This window comes from Lathyrus oleraceus, chromosome 2, assembly GCF_024323335.1.
Source record: "Lathyrus oleraceus cultivar Zhongwan6 chromosome 2, CAAS_Psat_ZW6_1.0, whole genome shotgun sequence".
Taxonomy (NCBI): domain Eukaryota; kingdom Viridiplantae; phylum Streptophyta; class Magnoliopsida; order Fabales; family Fabaceae; genus Lathyrus; species Lathyrus oleraceus.
Window position 1 is genome coordinate 442803603 of NC_066580.1, and position 14105 is coordinate 442817707.

A 14105-nucleotide genomic window follows, 5' to 3' on the forward strand; every position below is an offset into this window, starting at 1 on the left:
TTTGTTAACATGCAAGTTTTACAATTTTCTACATTTTTATCAAAAACAGGAATTAAATCATCTTTAGACATTTCATGCATTCTTTTATAATGTACGTGTCCTAGACGAGCATGCCATAACGATGAATTGATAACATTCGAAGAGGACATAAATATAGAACCAGAATCATTAGGAACTCCATTCAAATTCATCATAAACATACCATTATTATAATATCCAAATCCTACAAACACACCAGACTTCGATAAAACATATTTATCGGATTCACACACTTGCTTGTATCCAAGCTTACTTAATACAAGACAAGAAATTAAATTCTTACGTAGTTTAGGAACATACAAAACATTAAACAAAGTAATAGTCTTTCCAGAACTGAATTCTAGCACCACGTTTCCTTTTCCTTCAACGGGAGCGAAGTGATCATCTCCCATGTAGAGGACAAAACCATCTTCCACTGGAACAAGAGTCTTGAACCAGAAACGATCCTTGCAAACATGTGTTGTAGCGCCAGAATCAATCCACCACGCGATAGCATCATCCTTGGTTTTCGGATTGGTCCTTAGACCCCTTTCCTGAACCACTTGCATTCGCGTTATCATGCTTTTTGCCGGAACGACAATCCTTCTTGAAGTGGCCTGTTTTGCCACACTTCCAGCATTCTAGTTTCGGTTTCTTGTTAGCACCGAAACTTCCCTTATTGTTCTTGAAAGCACGCTTCTTTCCTTTGTTTTTGTTGTTACCGTTCTTACCACCCTCTTCGACCATATTAACCGAGGGTCCAGCAATTGCTTTGCCTTTTCCTTTGTCATCCTCATGCGCTCTTAGAGATTCTTCTATGCGCAAGTGACTTCCAAGTTGGATCAAAGACAATTCGTCTTTTCCATGCTTCAGATTGTGTTTGAAATCCTTCCACGAAGGAGGCAACTTGTCTATGATGCTTGAGACAGATATTGTTTCATCCATCTTCAATCCGTGTTGTGTGAACTGTCCAAGGATTCGGAGGAGTTCATTGAATTGTTCCATGACAGACCTCGATTCAACCATTTTGTAATTGTTGAAATCGGTTACCAGGAACTTTTGACTGGATGAGTCCTCTGCCATGTACTTGGATTCGAGACAATCCCACAATTCCTTTGCAGATTCTATGTTTTGATAAATATCAAATAAGGGATCAAACATACCGTTAAGAATGTGCCCTCTGCATATGTAGTCGTCGTTCTCCCATTTTGATCTGCGTCTCAGATTTTCAACTGTGTCTTCCTCCAGAAGTTCTGGAATCGGTGTAGACAGGACGTGCACCACCTTAAACGTTGTCAACATGAAATGCATCTTCTTCTGCCAACGCCTAAAGTCTTGTCCTTGAAACTTGTCCAATTTTCCGAAGTTTGTAGTCATCTCCTTGACGGTGCTTCCTCCAGCCATGATTATCAGAAATTACTTTGTTCGTTTGTTAGAGAATCGGGTATGATAATCCTAGATAACTTCGAAGAATCGTGTTCGTACACTTTCCGAACAAAGTATTTCGACCCTATTCTTGCCTGGGTTCACGAAATCTTTGTGGGGATAATTCTTGAAGAACAATTTGTTTCTGGCAAAGAGAAATGTTCAGGAATGTAGAGAGAAAGTTTGGTTTCATTCCCTTTTCTAAACTGAGGCCAAATGACTCCTTATATAGGAGATCAATAACAGAAACCGAAAAGACGCAACTGTTCAGAAACGGTTACGTCGGTTGGGAAAGGATTCAACTGTTCAAAAGAAAATTTTGAACGGGCCGCTGCCCCGCACCCCGCCAGGGGCTTCGCCCCTTGGAACCCCGTTTCAATTATTCGCATTCAATTATACGTTGGCTCGACGAGCGTGCACTCCGCACTACCCCTAACTCGTTTCCAAGCTTTAACGCATAATTGTATCGGCCTATAGTAAATCACATTACTACTAAAATACATTGATGATACTAAAATCACCAACAAATCCCCCCCATTTTAGTGTAATCCTTGATTTACTCAGTATATACAATAATATATACAAGGGTATAACACACAGGTATAACGATCAAACAAATGCATAAATGAAAATGTCTTGCGATTGAATTTTCATCTTAGTACAAATACACATTCCAAATACTCGAAAATCGGGGTGTCATAGCGATTGAACCCGTCAATCCATTTGAGTGTCTGAAGATATAGTACACATATGTTTCTTACAATACTCTACTATTCATACTTGACACTTTACAAGCCATGTGTCCTTATCCATTAATAAGCATATAGGAAGCCAAGTCCAAGCTTCTTGAAGCGGCAAAACTTCATGCTCACATAGGTGATTCTTTTAATCTTGCACCTGCATTTGCAATTTTCCAAAAGAACCATTAAGAAGATATAATTCAACCTAGCCATCACTTGCAGGTCTGAGCACATACCTTGGGAAGATAAACACAATTGCTCCAATCTCTAATTATGATCTTTCCATATTGAATTCTGCTTCTAATGTTGTATTAGAAGGGAATTGGGTATACCATAGCTAATAGATTTAAATGGACTTTAATCCCATCCCAATTACCGACTTCTTCACTAAGTCTTTAGCTAACCCCTTCGTCAAGTGGTCAGCTAAGTTTTGTTGCGACCGAACAAACTCAATAGATATCACCCCATTCATGATTAATTCCCTAATCATACTATGTCTAACACCCAAATGTCTAGACTTTCCATTGTATATTTGACTATAAGTTTTAGCCAATGTGGCAGTACTATCACAACGGATAGGAATTGGTGATATCGGTTTAGGCCATATCGGAATCTCATATACTAAATTCCTTAGCCATTCCACTTCTTTACCAGCAGCAGCTAATGCTACAAACTCAGATCCCATTGTGGAACCAGTTATACATGTTTGCTTCTTGGAAGCCCATGAGATGGCACCTCCCCCAAGCAAGAACACCCATCCACTTGTAGAGGATGAATCTTCAGCATCATTTATCCAACTAGCATCCGAATAACCCTCTAACACCGAAGGAAATCCCATATATGACAATCCATAATTCATTGTACCCTTCAAGTACTTGAATACCCTAGTTATCGCATGCCAATGATGTCTACTAGGATTACTAGTAAATCTGCTCAACTTTCCAACCGCATAAGCAAAATCCGGTCTAGTGCTAATCATAGCATACATCAAAGAGCCTATAGCTTTTGAATATTCGAGTTGATCCACAGGTTTACCTGTATTTGGCATAAGCTTTTCTCCCGGATCCATGGGAGTACTTACTGGAGAACAAATTTCATAATTGAAATTCTTGAGTATTTTCTCAATGTAATGAGATTGCGTAATTACAATCCCCTTATTCTCCCGTTTAATCTTAATACCAAGAATAACGTTCGCTTCTCCCATATCCTTCATGGAGAACTTTGATGACAAGAAATTCTTCGTTTTATCAACTTGATTTTGGTCGGTGCCAAAGATCAACATGTCATCAACATATAAACAAATGAAAACTCCTTTACCGGAAGTATCAAATTTGCTATATACACATTTGTCAGCTTGGTTTAGAATGAAACCATTAGACAAAACAACCTCATCAAACTTTTGATGCCACTGCTTCGGAGCTTGTTTCAGCCCATACAACGACTTAACTAGCTTACACACTTTATGCTCATTACCAGGCATTACAAATCCTTCAGGTTGCTTCATATACACTTCTTCCTCCAAATCACCATTCAGAAATGCTGTTTTGACATCCATTTGATGAATCACTAGATTATGAATAGCCGCCAAGGCAATCAACAATCTAATAGTAGTGATACGGGCAACAGGAGCATAGGTATCAAAATAACCAATCCCTTCCTTTTGTCTGAAGCCTTGGATAACTAATCTAGCTTTAAACTTGTCAATTGTACCATCGACTTTCATCTTCTTTTTGAAGATCCATTTGCAACCCAATGGTTTGCAACCTGGTGGTAAATCAGATAATACCCAAGTATTATTTTCCATGATAGAACCAATCTCTTCGTCAATTGCTTCTTTCCAAAAAGCAGAATCTCGAGATTTCACAGCTTCATCATAAGTTCTTGGATCCTCCTCTATACTATAGCAATAATAGTATTGAGTGTCAATCTGATCCTTTGATCCCTCAACTAAATATAGTTGAAAATCAGATCCATAAGATCTAGATTTTCTAGCTCTTTTGCTCCTACGGGGTTCAAGTGTCTCACTTGGCACATCATTTGAATGATCATCCCTTAGAGATTCATCTGAATTAGGTATAGAGTCCTTTGGTCTAGGTATAGAAGAGAAACAATTCTCATCAAATATGGCATCTCTCGATTCTATAATCGTGTTAATAGAAATCGAGTCATTAGGTTCTATAACATAAAACCTATAGGCCTTGGAGTGCTCAGCATATCCAACAAAGATGCAAGCTACACCCTTTTCACCCAAAGTTTTCCTTTTTGGGTCCGGGAGTCTAACCACGGCCCTACAACCCCAAACACGTAGAAATGTTAAGTTGGGTCGTTTCTTATACCAAAGTTCATATGGGGTAGTCTTGTTCCTTTTATTAGGAACCTTATTTAACAAATAGCAAGCCGTTAACATAGCTTCTCCCCAAAACCCTTCACTCAAACCAGAGTAAGATAACATGGCATCCACCATTTCCTTAAGCACTTTATTTTTCCTTTCAGCCACACCATTTTGTTGAGGTGTATAAGGTGCCGTAGTCTCATGAATGATTCCTACGGATTGGAAAAATACAAGATCATAATATTCACCACCTCTATCTCTACGTAATGTTTTAATCAACACATTCTGTTGCACTTCAACTTCAGTTTTATAAATTTTGAATTTATCTAAGGATTCGTCCTTAGCGTGCAGTAGATAAACATAGCAGAATCTGGATGCATCATCTATGAAAGTGACAAAATATTTTTTATGTCCTAATGATGGAGTAGCATGCAAATCACATAAATCACTATGTATCAACTCAAGAATGACAGATTTCCTTGTTATACTTTTAAAAGGTTGCCTAGTGATCTTTGTTAACATGCAAGTTTTACAATTTTCTACATTTTTATCAAAAACAGGAATTAAATCATCTTTAGACATTTCATGCATTCTTTTATAATGTACGTGTCCTAGACGAGCATGCCATAACGATGAATTGATAACATTCGAAGAGGACATAAATACAGAACCAGAATCATTAGGAACTCCATTCAAATTCATCATAAACATACCATTATTATAATATCCAAATCCTACAAACACACCAGACTTCGATAAAACATATTTATCGGATTCACACACTTGCTTGTATCCACTGTGGGCCTCGGTAAAACTAACATATGCCACACCTTCATCATCACAACCATTTTCACCACCCTTCTTTGGAAATGGATAAATATTCAAACTCCATGATTAAGACCATGGCTTGAGGTTTCATCAACGAAGGAAGATCCAACTCCTCCTAGAGGAAATATGCCAGGAAGTTGTTGACTACAAACGTAATATCCCAAGAATCCTCCAAAGATGATTGGAAAGAACCAGATGTCAGCATCACTTTCTCTAAGAGTGACATCATTGGAATCCTCCCTCACGATAATGACCTCATGGTCATCACTATACAATATGGTAATTATGATATCAAGTGAGTTTTGATACTCCCCGAAAGGTTAGCCCACACCTTATTCTGAAGCACTTTCTAGAAACTCTAGCTCAATCTTAGCAACATCAAGATGTTTTAGGGTTCATTAGTAGGTTTGTTAGGAGAACAACTGCAAGTATGGGATCATGTAACTCTAGAGACAACCTGCAACGTAGAATCAAACTCTAGGGTGATTAAGGTCAGCTACCTTATAATAGATGTCTTATCGCCTTATAAAGTCATCCTTGGAAGACCTTCCATCAATGCATTGGAGACGATTATATCCATCCAATACCTAGTTATAAAATACATGTTACCTAGTGGGCGAGTTGGAACCGTTCGAGGATACCAACAAAGCATCCAAGAATGTTACTAGAGCATCTTGGTGATGGAAAGGGAATAACTTGCCCTTGAGGAAGTCCCACTTCTCAAAGCGCTGAATACAAACATCGGTAGTTGGGATCCCAGGTTGGGTATGGACAATGAGAGGCTCATGTCCATAGAGGACCTGAAGGAAGTTCAGATAAATCATCCGGCTCACCAAGTGACAAAGATGGACACCTCACTTTCCGGAGAAGAATAGCACAAGCTAGTCAACCAACTCATTAGAAACATCAATTTGTTTGGCTAGGATCTGCCCGACATGCCAGGGATAGAAAACAAGTCGCACAATAACAATAGAACATCACCAAGTTAAAATTTTCTTCTATCTGACCATCGTTCTAGCTTCCAACTTCTATCCAGTAAATTCGAAAAATGTTCTCAAACATTGACGAGTACTCAACCTGTCTCTCAACTTACTTTGACTCACTCAATGGATAAGATTATCTCTCAATCAACATGCAAAATCAATTATGCTTCTCTTAATCATGTTCTAATATAGTTCATCACATAAATCACAACACACACATTAAAGGTCTTTTTAGGTTGTAACTTGACTTATGTTTCGGTTAGATATTTTTAGGAAAGTAAGTTTAAACCTTTGGAGTTAGGTTCATAGTTCTCCTTTTATCATCATACCTCTTTGTTCCTTTTTTACGGTACTAGAAATCTTTGGTCCTTCTTCTACTTTCATTCTTTTTCTTTTCTCTTTTGTTTTTTGAAGTTTCTTTTTCCACTTTTTTTCTCATAAATTTTGAAATTTGTGACCAATATTCTCTAGTACCCCAACCCCAAACTTAATCTTTTTCACACGCTCTAGGAACTATACTTCTACCTAACTTCAAAGAGAGGGTGGAAAGAAAAGATCTTTCAAGTCATATGGCTAAGAATTTTAGGCAACGTCACCAAAAGAAAGGCTAAAGCTCAAAATGGTTAACAATGGATATACTTATTACTACATGATGGTTTAAAAAGGCTCAAAGATATAAACAAAAAAACGCTTCAGTGTGTGTCAGTCAAACCAGATAAAATGGAATTTATTTAGCTCAAACCTTACTAGATAAGGTATTTGTAAGTTTAGTACAAGTTCGTTGATTCTTTTCTCATCCTTTGCCTTCAATTTGCTAGTTTCTATTGTGATGATCAAGTTTCTTTTGGATCATCTGTTCAATGCTAAAGTGCTAAACTTGTAAATTTGAAGAAAAAAAACAGCTACAAACTATTTATTAAAGAAATCATAGATCGTCATGGAAGGGTTATCCTCGAGTAGTTAATTCCTCTTATGGAAGGTGTTGAATAAAAATAAAGTAAATTCTGTAAAACAAAAAAGACTAGTTAAAATCAACGGGTTGCCTCCCATCTAGCGCTTCTTTTCTGTCATTAGCTTTATGTCCCATGCTTAAAATATGTCATGCGCAAGGGATACCCTCACATCAGTCAAAGATATTGGTGTCATTCTTTTGTGAACCTTACTATCTTTTTCTTTCAATTGGTAGCATGTCTCTAGATCCTCCATATATGGTATCCATTCATACACCTTAAAAAGCACTTTTGCTTTGTTGAACATCAAAATAAGTTCACATGTCTCCGCATCTATTATTGCCTTCCCAGTTGCCAAGAATGGGCAACCGAGAATAACTGACCCTCCTGAATCTCCTTTCATTTCAATCTCCACAAATTCTGCAAGGAAGGTCAAACCATCGACATGAACTAACACGTCTTGTACAATACCAAGCATATGTGTAACAGATGAATCGGCTAAAGTGAGAGTCATATTGCTCGGTGTGATCTCCCCTTCTTCAATTCCTTAAAAAATTTCAGAGACATGACAATGATGCTCGACCCTAAATCAAATAAAGCGTGTGTGATCTTCTCCCCACCAATTGTACAAGCAATGATGAACTTTGTTAGATCCTTCATCTTTAGTGGCAATGCCTGAGGTTCTGCCATCTCCTCTTTTTCTGTCATGTTCACATGTTCTTTTGTCAACTTCTTATTTGTACCCTTCAATAATGCTTGCATAAACTTAGAAAACTTGGGAATTAATTCTAAAACCTCATGAAACGATATACCTACCTGAAGTGTTGTCAATATTTCTTTAAAATTTTCAAACATTCATGCCTCATCTTCATGTACCCGTTTCTTCTTAATGACGGGGTACAATGGTTTTATATAATTCGGTAAGTCTGGGTTTGGATCACTCAATACTTGCTTCTTTGTTCTCCTCTAAGGAGAGTTTTATCTATTAGTTGATCAATGATGACTCCTCTTTCCTCTTGGTCACCTTGATAGTTACTCTCTTCTTTTTCAATCCTCACCTTTTTTTTTTCTAAATCACATCCTCTTTAACTATTTCAGCTTTACCCTTTGCAGTAATCACCCCAAAACTTGTTTCAACTGCATTGTATGATTCATTCTTAGGATTGTATACAGTGTTACACGTAAATCCTCCACTTGAGCTTGGCAAAGAAGCTATTTGTCTGGATAACTAACCAATCTGCATCTCCAATTTTTTTATAAATGCATCATGGTTTCTACTCATTGTTTCATGGTTCTTATTTACCATATCAAAGCTAATTTGAGTGACTTTAATGAAATTCTGCACGATTTCTTCCAACTGTGAAGGTTTCCTTTGAAACGATGCTTGTTGACCTTGTTGCATACCTTGGTTAGCACTTGAATTTTGATTATTTCTCCAATAGAAATTTGGGTGATCCTGCCAACCCGGATTGTAGGTGTTGGAATACGGGTTGTTTTTCCAAAAATTAGTAAATTGGACTTCCTCACCTGACCCTTCCAAATAGCATCTTTCATTTGCATGTTCTCCTCCACAAAAATCACACGTAAGTGCTTGTACCTGACTCACGTTATCTTTACCTAGGTTGTTTTCAGCTAGCTTTTTATTTAACAATTTAATCTTAGCTAAAATAGCAGTATGGGTATCAACAACTAACATACCTTTAGGCGTGCCCATGATTTCGATTTTTACCGACCTTTTTATTTTTGAACAATACTCATTCATACACATCTTCTCAATAAGGTCTTTCACTTGTGGTTCAGTCATTGATCGGGTAGTGCCTCCTGCAGAAGCATCCAACAACATATGTGTTTGAGTCTTGAGACCTTTAATGAAATTTTGTATTTGCTCCTTATTATTTATATTGTGATTTGGGCATCTACGTAACAAAAGTTTGAATATTTCCCATGAGTCATAAAGTGACTTAGTTTCCTGCTGCTCAAAATTTACAATTTCTGCCCAGCGCTCGGTAAACTGAGTATTAGTGAAGAATCTTTCTAGGAATTTGTCCTCATATTCCTTCCAAGTGATTGTTCCACTTGGAAGGAAAAGTAACCAATCCTTAGACCTTCCAATTAATGATAACATAAACAACCTCAATTTAACCCGGTCTTCAGTGACATCTGTTGGTTTGCACATTGAAGTTGTTTCGTAAAAGTGTGCAAGATGCTTCCACGGGTCTCTAATCGCGTCTCGTCGAACGAATTGTCACGTAATGCTGAAATCACATAATTCTTAATATCAAAGTTTGTAGGGTCTTCCGGTACAAACCCTCATAAAACCTGTTCTTCATCGGTTCATTTACAATAATCCTCCATAGTTTTGGATGGTATAGCTGCCATGGTGACTTCTTCTTCTGAGTCACAAAAAATCAGAGGTTGATCTTCAACTAAGATCCCTTGAGCTATATTTGCTCCCTAATTGCTCTCCTGATAGCACGTACAGTCCTTTCAATTTCTAGATCAAACGATGTCAATGTCGATCCTGAGTTGCACATACATAAACATGAAATACCTCAGTAGCACTATGATTATTAAGAAAATAAAATAAAAATCAAAAAGACTAAAAATAAAACGTTACACAAACGACACCTTGTTGAGATATCAACAGTCTCTGGCAACGACGCAAAAACGTGATGGCTTCTCGACATGTGTACCAATAGTATCGCAGTAATAAAAGAGACCGAATCCACAGAGACTGCTTCTAACAAGACAAAATGTGTGCAATGTATAAAAACTAGTAAGAATGGGGTTTTTGAGTTGTAATGCGAAAAGTAAATAAGAGTTTAAACTGAATTACGAAAGCGGTCAAATTGTGTTTAGAATCCCATATTTCTCTATTGTTGATGTTTGATGCCTTGTATGAATGATCTTATCATTTTAACATAACGGCGAATTAACAAAGTCGTTATAACCGATCCCTCATTAAATAACCCACTAACCACTACTCAGAGCTTTCTATCTCTAGTCCGCTAGCGTAAGTAGGGTTAGGCGATGCATAAAACGTTAATTCCATATGCCATTACTCGGGGTGTCCTATTCCTATCCAACCAGCGTAAGTACAACAATTGTCCTAGGTCAAACACATAAGTTAAGGGTCAGTATTCTCTATGTGCCCAAAATAAATTTAAAAGAGTATTGTTAGGGACCAATTATCACTACTTTTCATATATTTTTATTGGTCCCTTTTACCGTTTTCTTATTGAATTACACACTTTTATTCTCACAATTTAGTAAATATGCAATTAAGTTTAATTTGATTATGTTTTGAGTAGATATTTCACTTATTTGTTAGTTTTGTAGAGATTATGAACAAGAGAGCATGGGATTGCATGAACATAATTTGGAAGGAGTTTGAATGGCAGTTTGGAAGCACTTGAAGAACAAAGCTTGGAAGAAATGGTTTAAAGGAAGCTTGCAAGGCAAGGAAGCTGAACTTCCTTCAATTCGCGTCGCGACCCTTGTTGGTGCCACGAACCTTGCGAAGACAACAAGCTTGTTATTTGGTTTGGACCAATTGTTATGCTTTGAACCCAACTTAAGTGTGATAGTTTTAGATCATTTTTAGAGCACTTTTCTGTTTTAGACCAAAATGATACATTTAGGGAAAGGATGAACTCTTTAAACACACAATGGGAGAAAAAGAAAGGATAATCATTCACAAGTTGGAGAAGAAAAACATAGGTTATTTTTTGTATTTCATTTTGCTGTCAAATATGATGATGAGGAGCTAAACCCCCATTTTGTCAAGATTGGAGGTAGTAGCTATTCCTTATTGATTATGTATTCCTATTGACTCTTGTATGTGACAAAAAATTATGGATGTAATGATTGATATTTTTGCCCTATTTTTAGTATTCAGATTTGAGTTATTGTTGAGAAATATTATTCAAGTCTTGACTTAAAATATGCTTTCAAGTAGTGAATAAGTTGTAGAAATAGATTTATACACTAGTCTTCTTTTGTACCAAAGATTAAAGATTTTTATATTAATAGTTAGGTGGAGATATCGTCTAACGATTAATATAGTGATTATCACAATCTTATTTAGAAATAAATGTTATTGAGAGGATACTTGAATATCATCAATAATTTTGAGTCCATATAGTTGTCATTAAGGAAACATAAGAAATTTGGATAGTGAACTCCAATCTTGCCAAACCTTTTATATTTGATTTTTAAACTAATTTCATTGTCTTAGTGTCATTTTACTCAAGAGATAACTATTCAATCAAAATAACTTGGTTACATTTCAAACTTATAACAATTGGAATTATAGAACGGTGGTAATATCAACCAATCTCTGTGGATACGATATAAAAATATTTGTCGGAAATATACTTTTCAACAAATTGGCGCCGTTGCCGGGGATTGGTGTTCGATATTACAAGCATTGCAATAATTCATTGTTCTAAGTTTTTTTTAATTTTTACTACTATCACTCTTGTGTTTCACTTGGTTTGTTAGTTTTGTAGATTCTAGTGCATGCGAGGAAAGGCCACCGAGGAGCAATTTCAATTCGACCCTGAAATTTAAAGAACACTTCGAAAGCTCAATAGCAAAACATGAAGAAGAAGGAAACTAGCCGAAGAGAGGAACCAGAGAGAAGAAGTATCTACTTCTTCACTTGTTCAAATAGAAGAAATGAGTGTAGAACCTTGTGAAGGAAACATGGCGGATGATACTCCTACCGAAATGTCCGCTAATAGTCCAAGGCGGAATGCCCAATTTGCTCATGGTGGAAGGAACACAGAGATGAAAACCGGAATCCTCCAACTCCTTTATGCAAATCCATTCACCGGAATGGACCATAAAGATCCGTATACCCATCTCATCAAATTCTATGAGATTGCGGGTTCTACGGGAATAGAGGAAGCGGGTGAAGAAGCATTATTCAAGAGAATGTTCCCACATTCCTTAGTGGGAAAGGCAAAAGAGTGGTATCTTGATCAAGCACCAAGAGTGATGACGGATTGGAACTTATTAGAAGAAAAGTTTCTAGAAAGATATTTTCCTCAATCCCGATTCATGGAAGCCAAAACGGCTATTGCGGTATTCACTCAAGGGAGCAACGAGTCCCTAAACGAGGCTTGGGAAAGATTCAAGTCAATGTTGAGAAAATGCAAAGGCCATGGTTTTGATGAACTCACTCAAATCCACATTTTTCTAAATGGACTCCAATCGACTCACAAAACACTTTTGGATGCTACCGTGGGTGGCTCTCTTATGTCAAAGAATGCGGAAGAGGCGAAAGTCATTATTGACCGGATGGCACTCAATGATCGTCAAAGTCAACATGATCGTAGTCCTTCACAAAGGAAACCAGGAGTTCTTGAATTAAATACCAATGATGCTATTCTTGCCCAAAACAAGTTACTTTCTCAACTAGTGGAGTTGCTCACTCAACAAATGTCCAAACTCCCACAACAAATGAAGGAAATTCAAGTATCTCAAGCTAGACATCAAGTAGCATGTTGTGAACTATGTCAAGGAGATCATCCAACCGGTTATTGCCCTCCATTGGAAGAAGTGAGTTATGTGAACAACCAAAATCAAGGTTATCAAAGGCAACCTCCACCCCACAACAACTCATATCAAAGGAACAACCAAGGCTATCAACCATCAAGATTCAACAACCAAAATTTTCAGCAACAAGGTCCATGTCAAAATCCAAATTCTCAAGGCCAACAATCGCAAGGCGGAAGTTCAAAGCTAGAAGATAATCTCACATAATTCATGCAAGCCTCCATGGCAAACCAAAAGAGCAATGAGGCAGCTATCAAAAATTTGGAGAATCAAGTAGGCCAACTTGCGAAGCAATTGTCGGAACAACAAGCGGGTTCTTCCTTCTCCGCCAACACTCAAACCAATCCGAAGGAGCATTGTAAAGCAATTGTTACTAGAAGCGGTAGAGAGGTGACAAGTGGAAGAAGTGAGGAGATTGTAGTAGAGGATGATATGAATGTTGTACCTAAAAATGAAGAGAACGAAGTGGTGGTGGAATATGAAAAGGAGAAAGAGGAAAAATATGTTCAGTTCGCGCCGCGAACCCCTTTGGCGCCGCGAAAAGAGCAGGGTAAGGATGGTTCTTCAGAACAAGAGGTGAAGTAGTTAAGAAGAAAGAAGCAGAGCCAAGAAAGAAGAAGAAAGGAGATAAAGGAGTGAGTGCTATTCCATCTCAACATCTACCCTACCCGCACGCACCATCAAAGAAGGAGAATGCTAGACACTATGCACGGTTTATGGATATATTTAAGCAACTTCAAATAAATATTCCATTTGTCGACGCATTAGAGCAAATTCCAAGGTATGCGAAGTTCATGAAGGATATTCTCACAAAGAAGAAGAGATATGTGGAAGACGAGATAATCTTGCTTGATGCACGTTGTAGCGCCATAATCCAAAAAAACTCTCCCAAGGAAGGAATCTGATCCGGGCTGAGTTGTTTTACCGGTAACCATTGGAGGTAGTTATATTGGCAATGTTTTGATCGACTTGGGATCTAGCATCAATTTAATTACCTTATCCATTGTTAAAAGATTGGGGAATGTTGAGATTAAATCTACAAGGATGACTTTACAACTAGCCGATAAGTCTACCACTTCACCATATGGAGTTGCTCAAGATATGCTAGTGAAGGTGGACAAATTCTTGTTTCTGGTAGATTTTGTGATAGTGGACATGGATGAGGATCGTGATGTTCCTCTAATTCTTGGAAGACCATTCATGAAAAAAACCCGAATGATGATTGACATTGATGATGGACTCATGAAAGTAAGAGTGCAAGATGAAG

General features: G+C 37.5%; 1 protein-coding gene across 1 annotated transcript; it reads right to left on the reverse strand.

Moving 5' to 3' along the window:
- Nucleotides 1–8345: 8345 nt before the first annotated feature.
- LOC127123629 (uncharacterized) lies at nt 8346–9452 on the reverse strand. The gene is made up of 2 exons (XM_051053832.1): nt 8510–9452; nt 8346–8413 (listed from the first exon to the last, which is right to left on the reverse strand). Exons 1-2 carry the CDS (start codon nt 9450–9452, stop codon nt 8346–8348), a joined length of 1011 nt encoding a protein of 336 aa, XP_050909789.1.
- Nucleotides 9453–14105: the final 4653 nt, after the last annotated feature.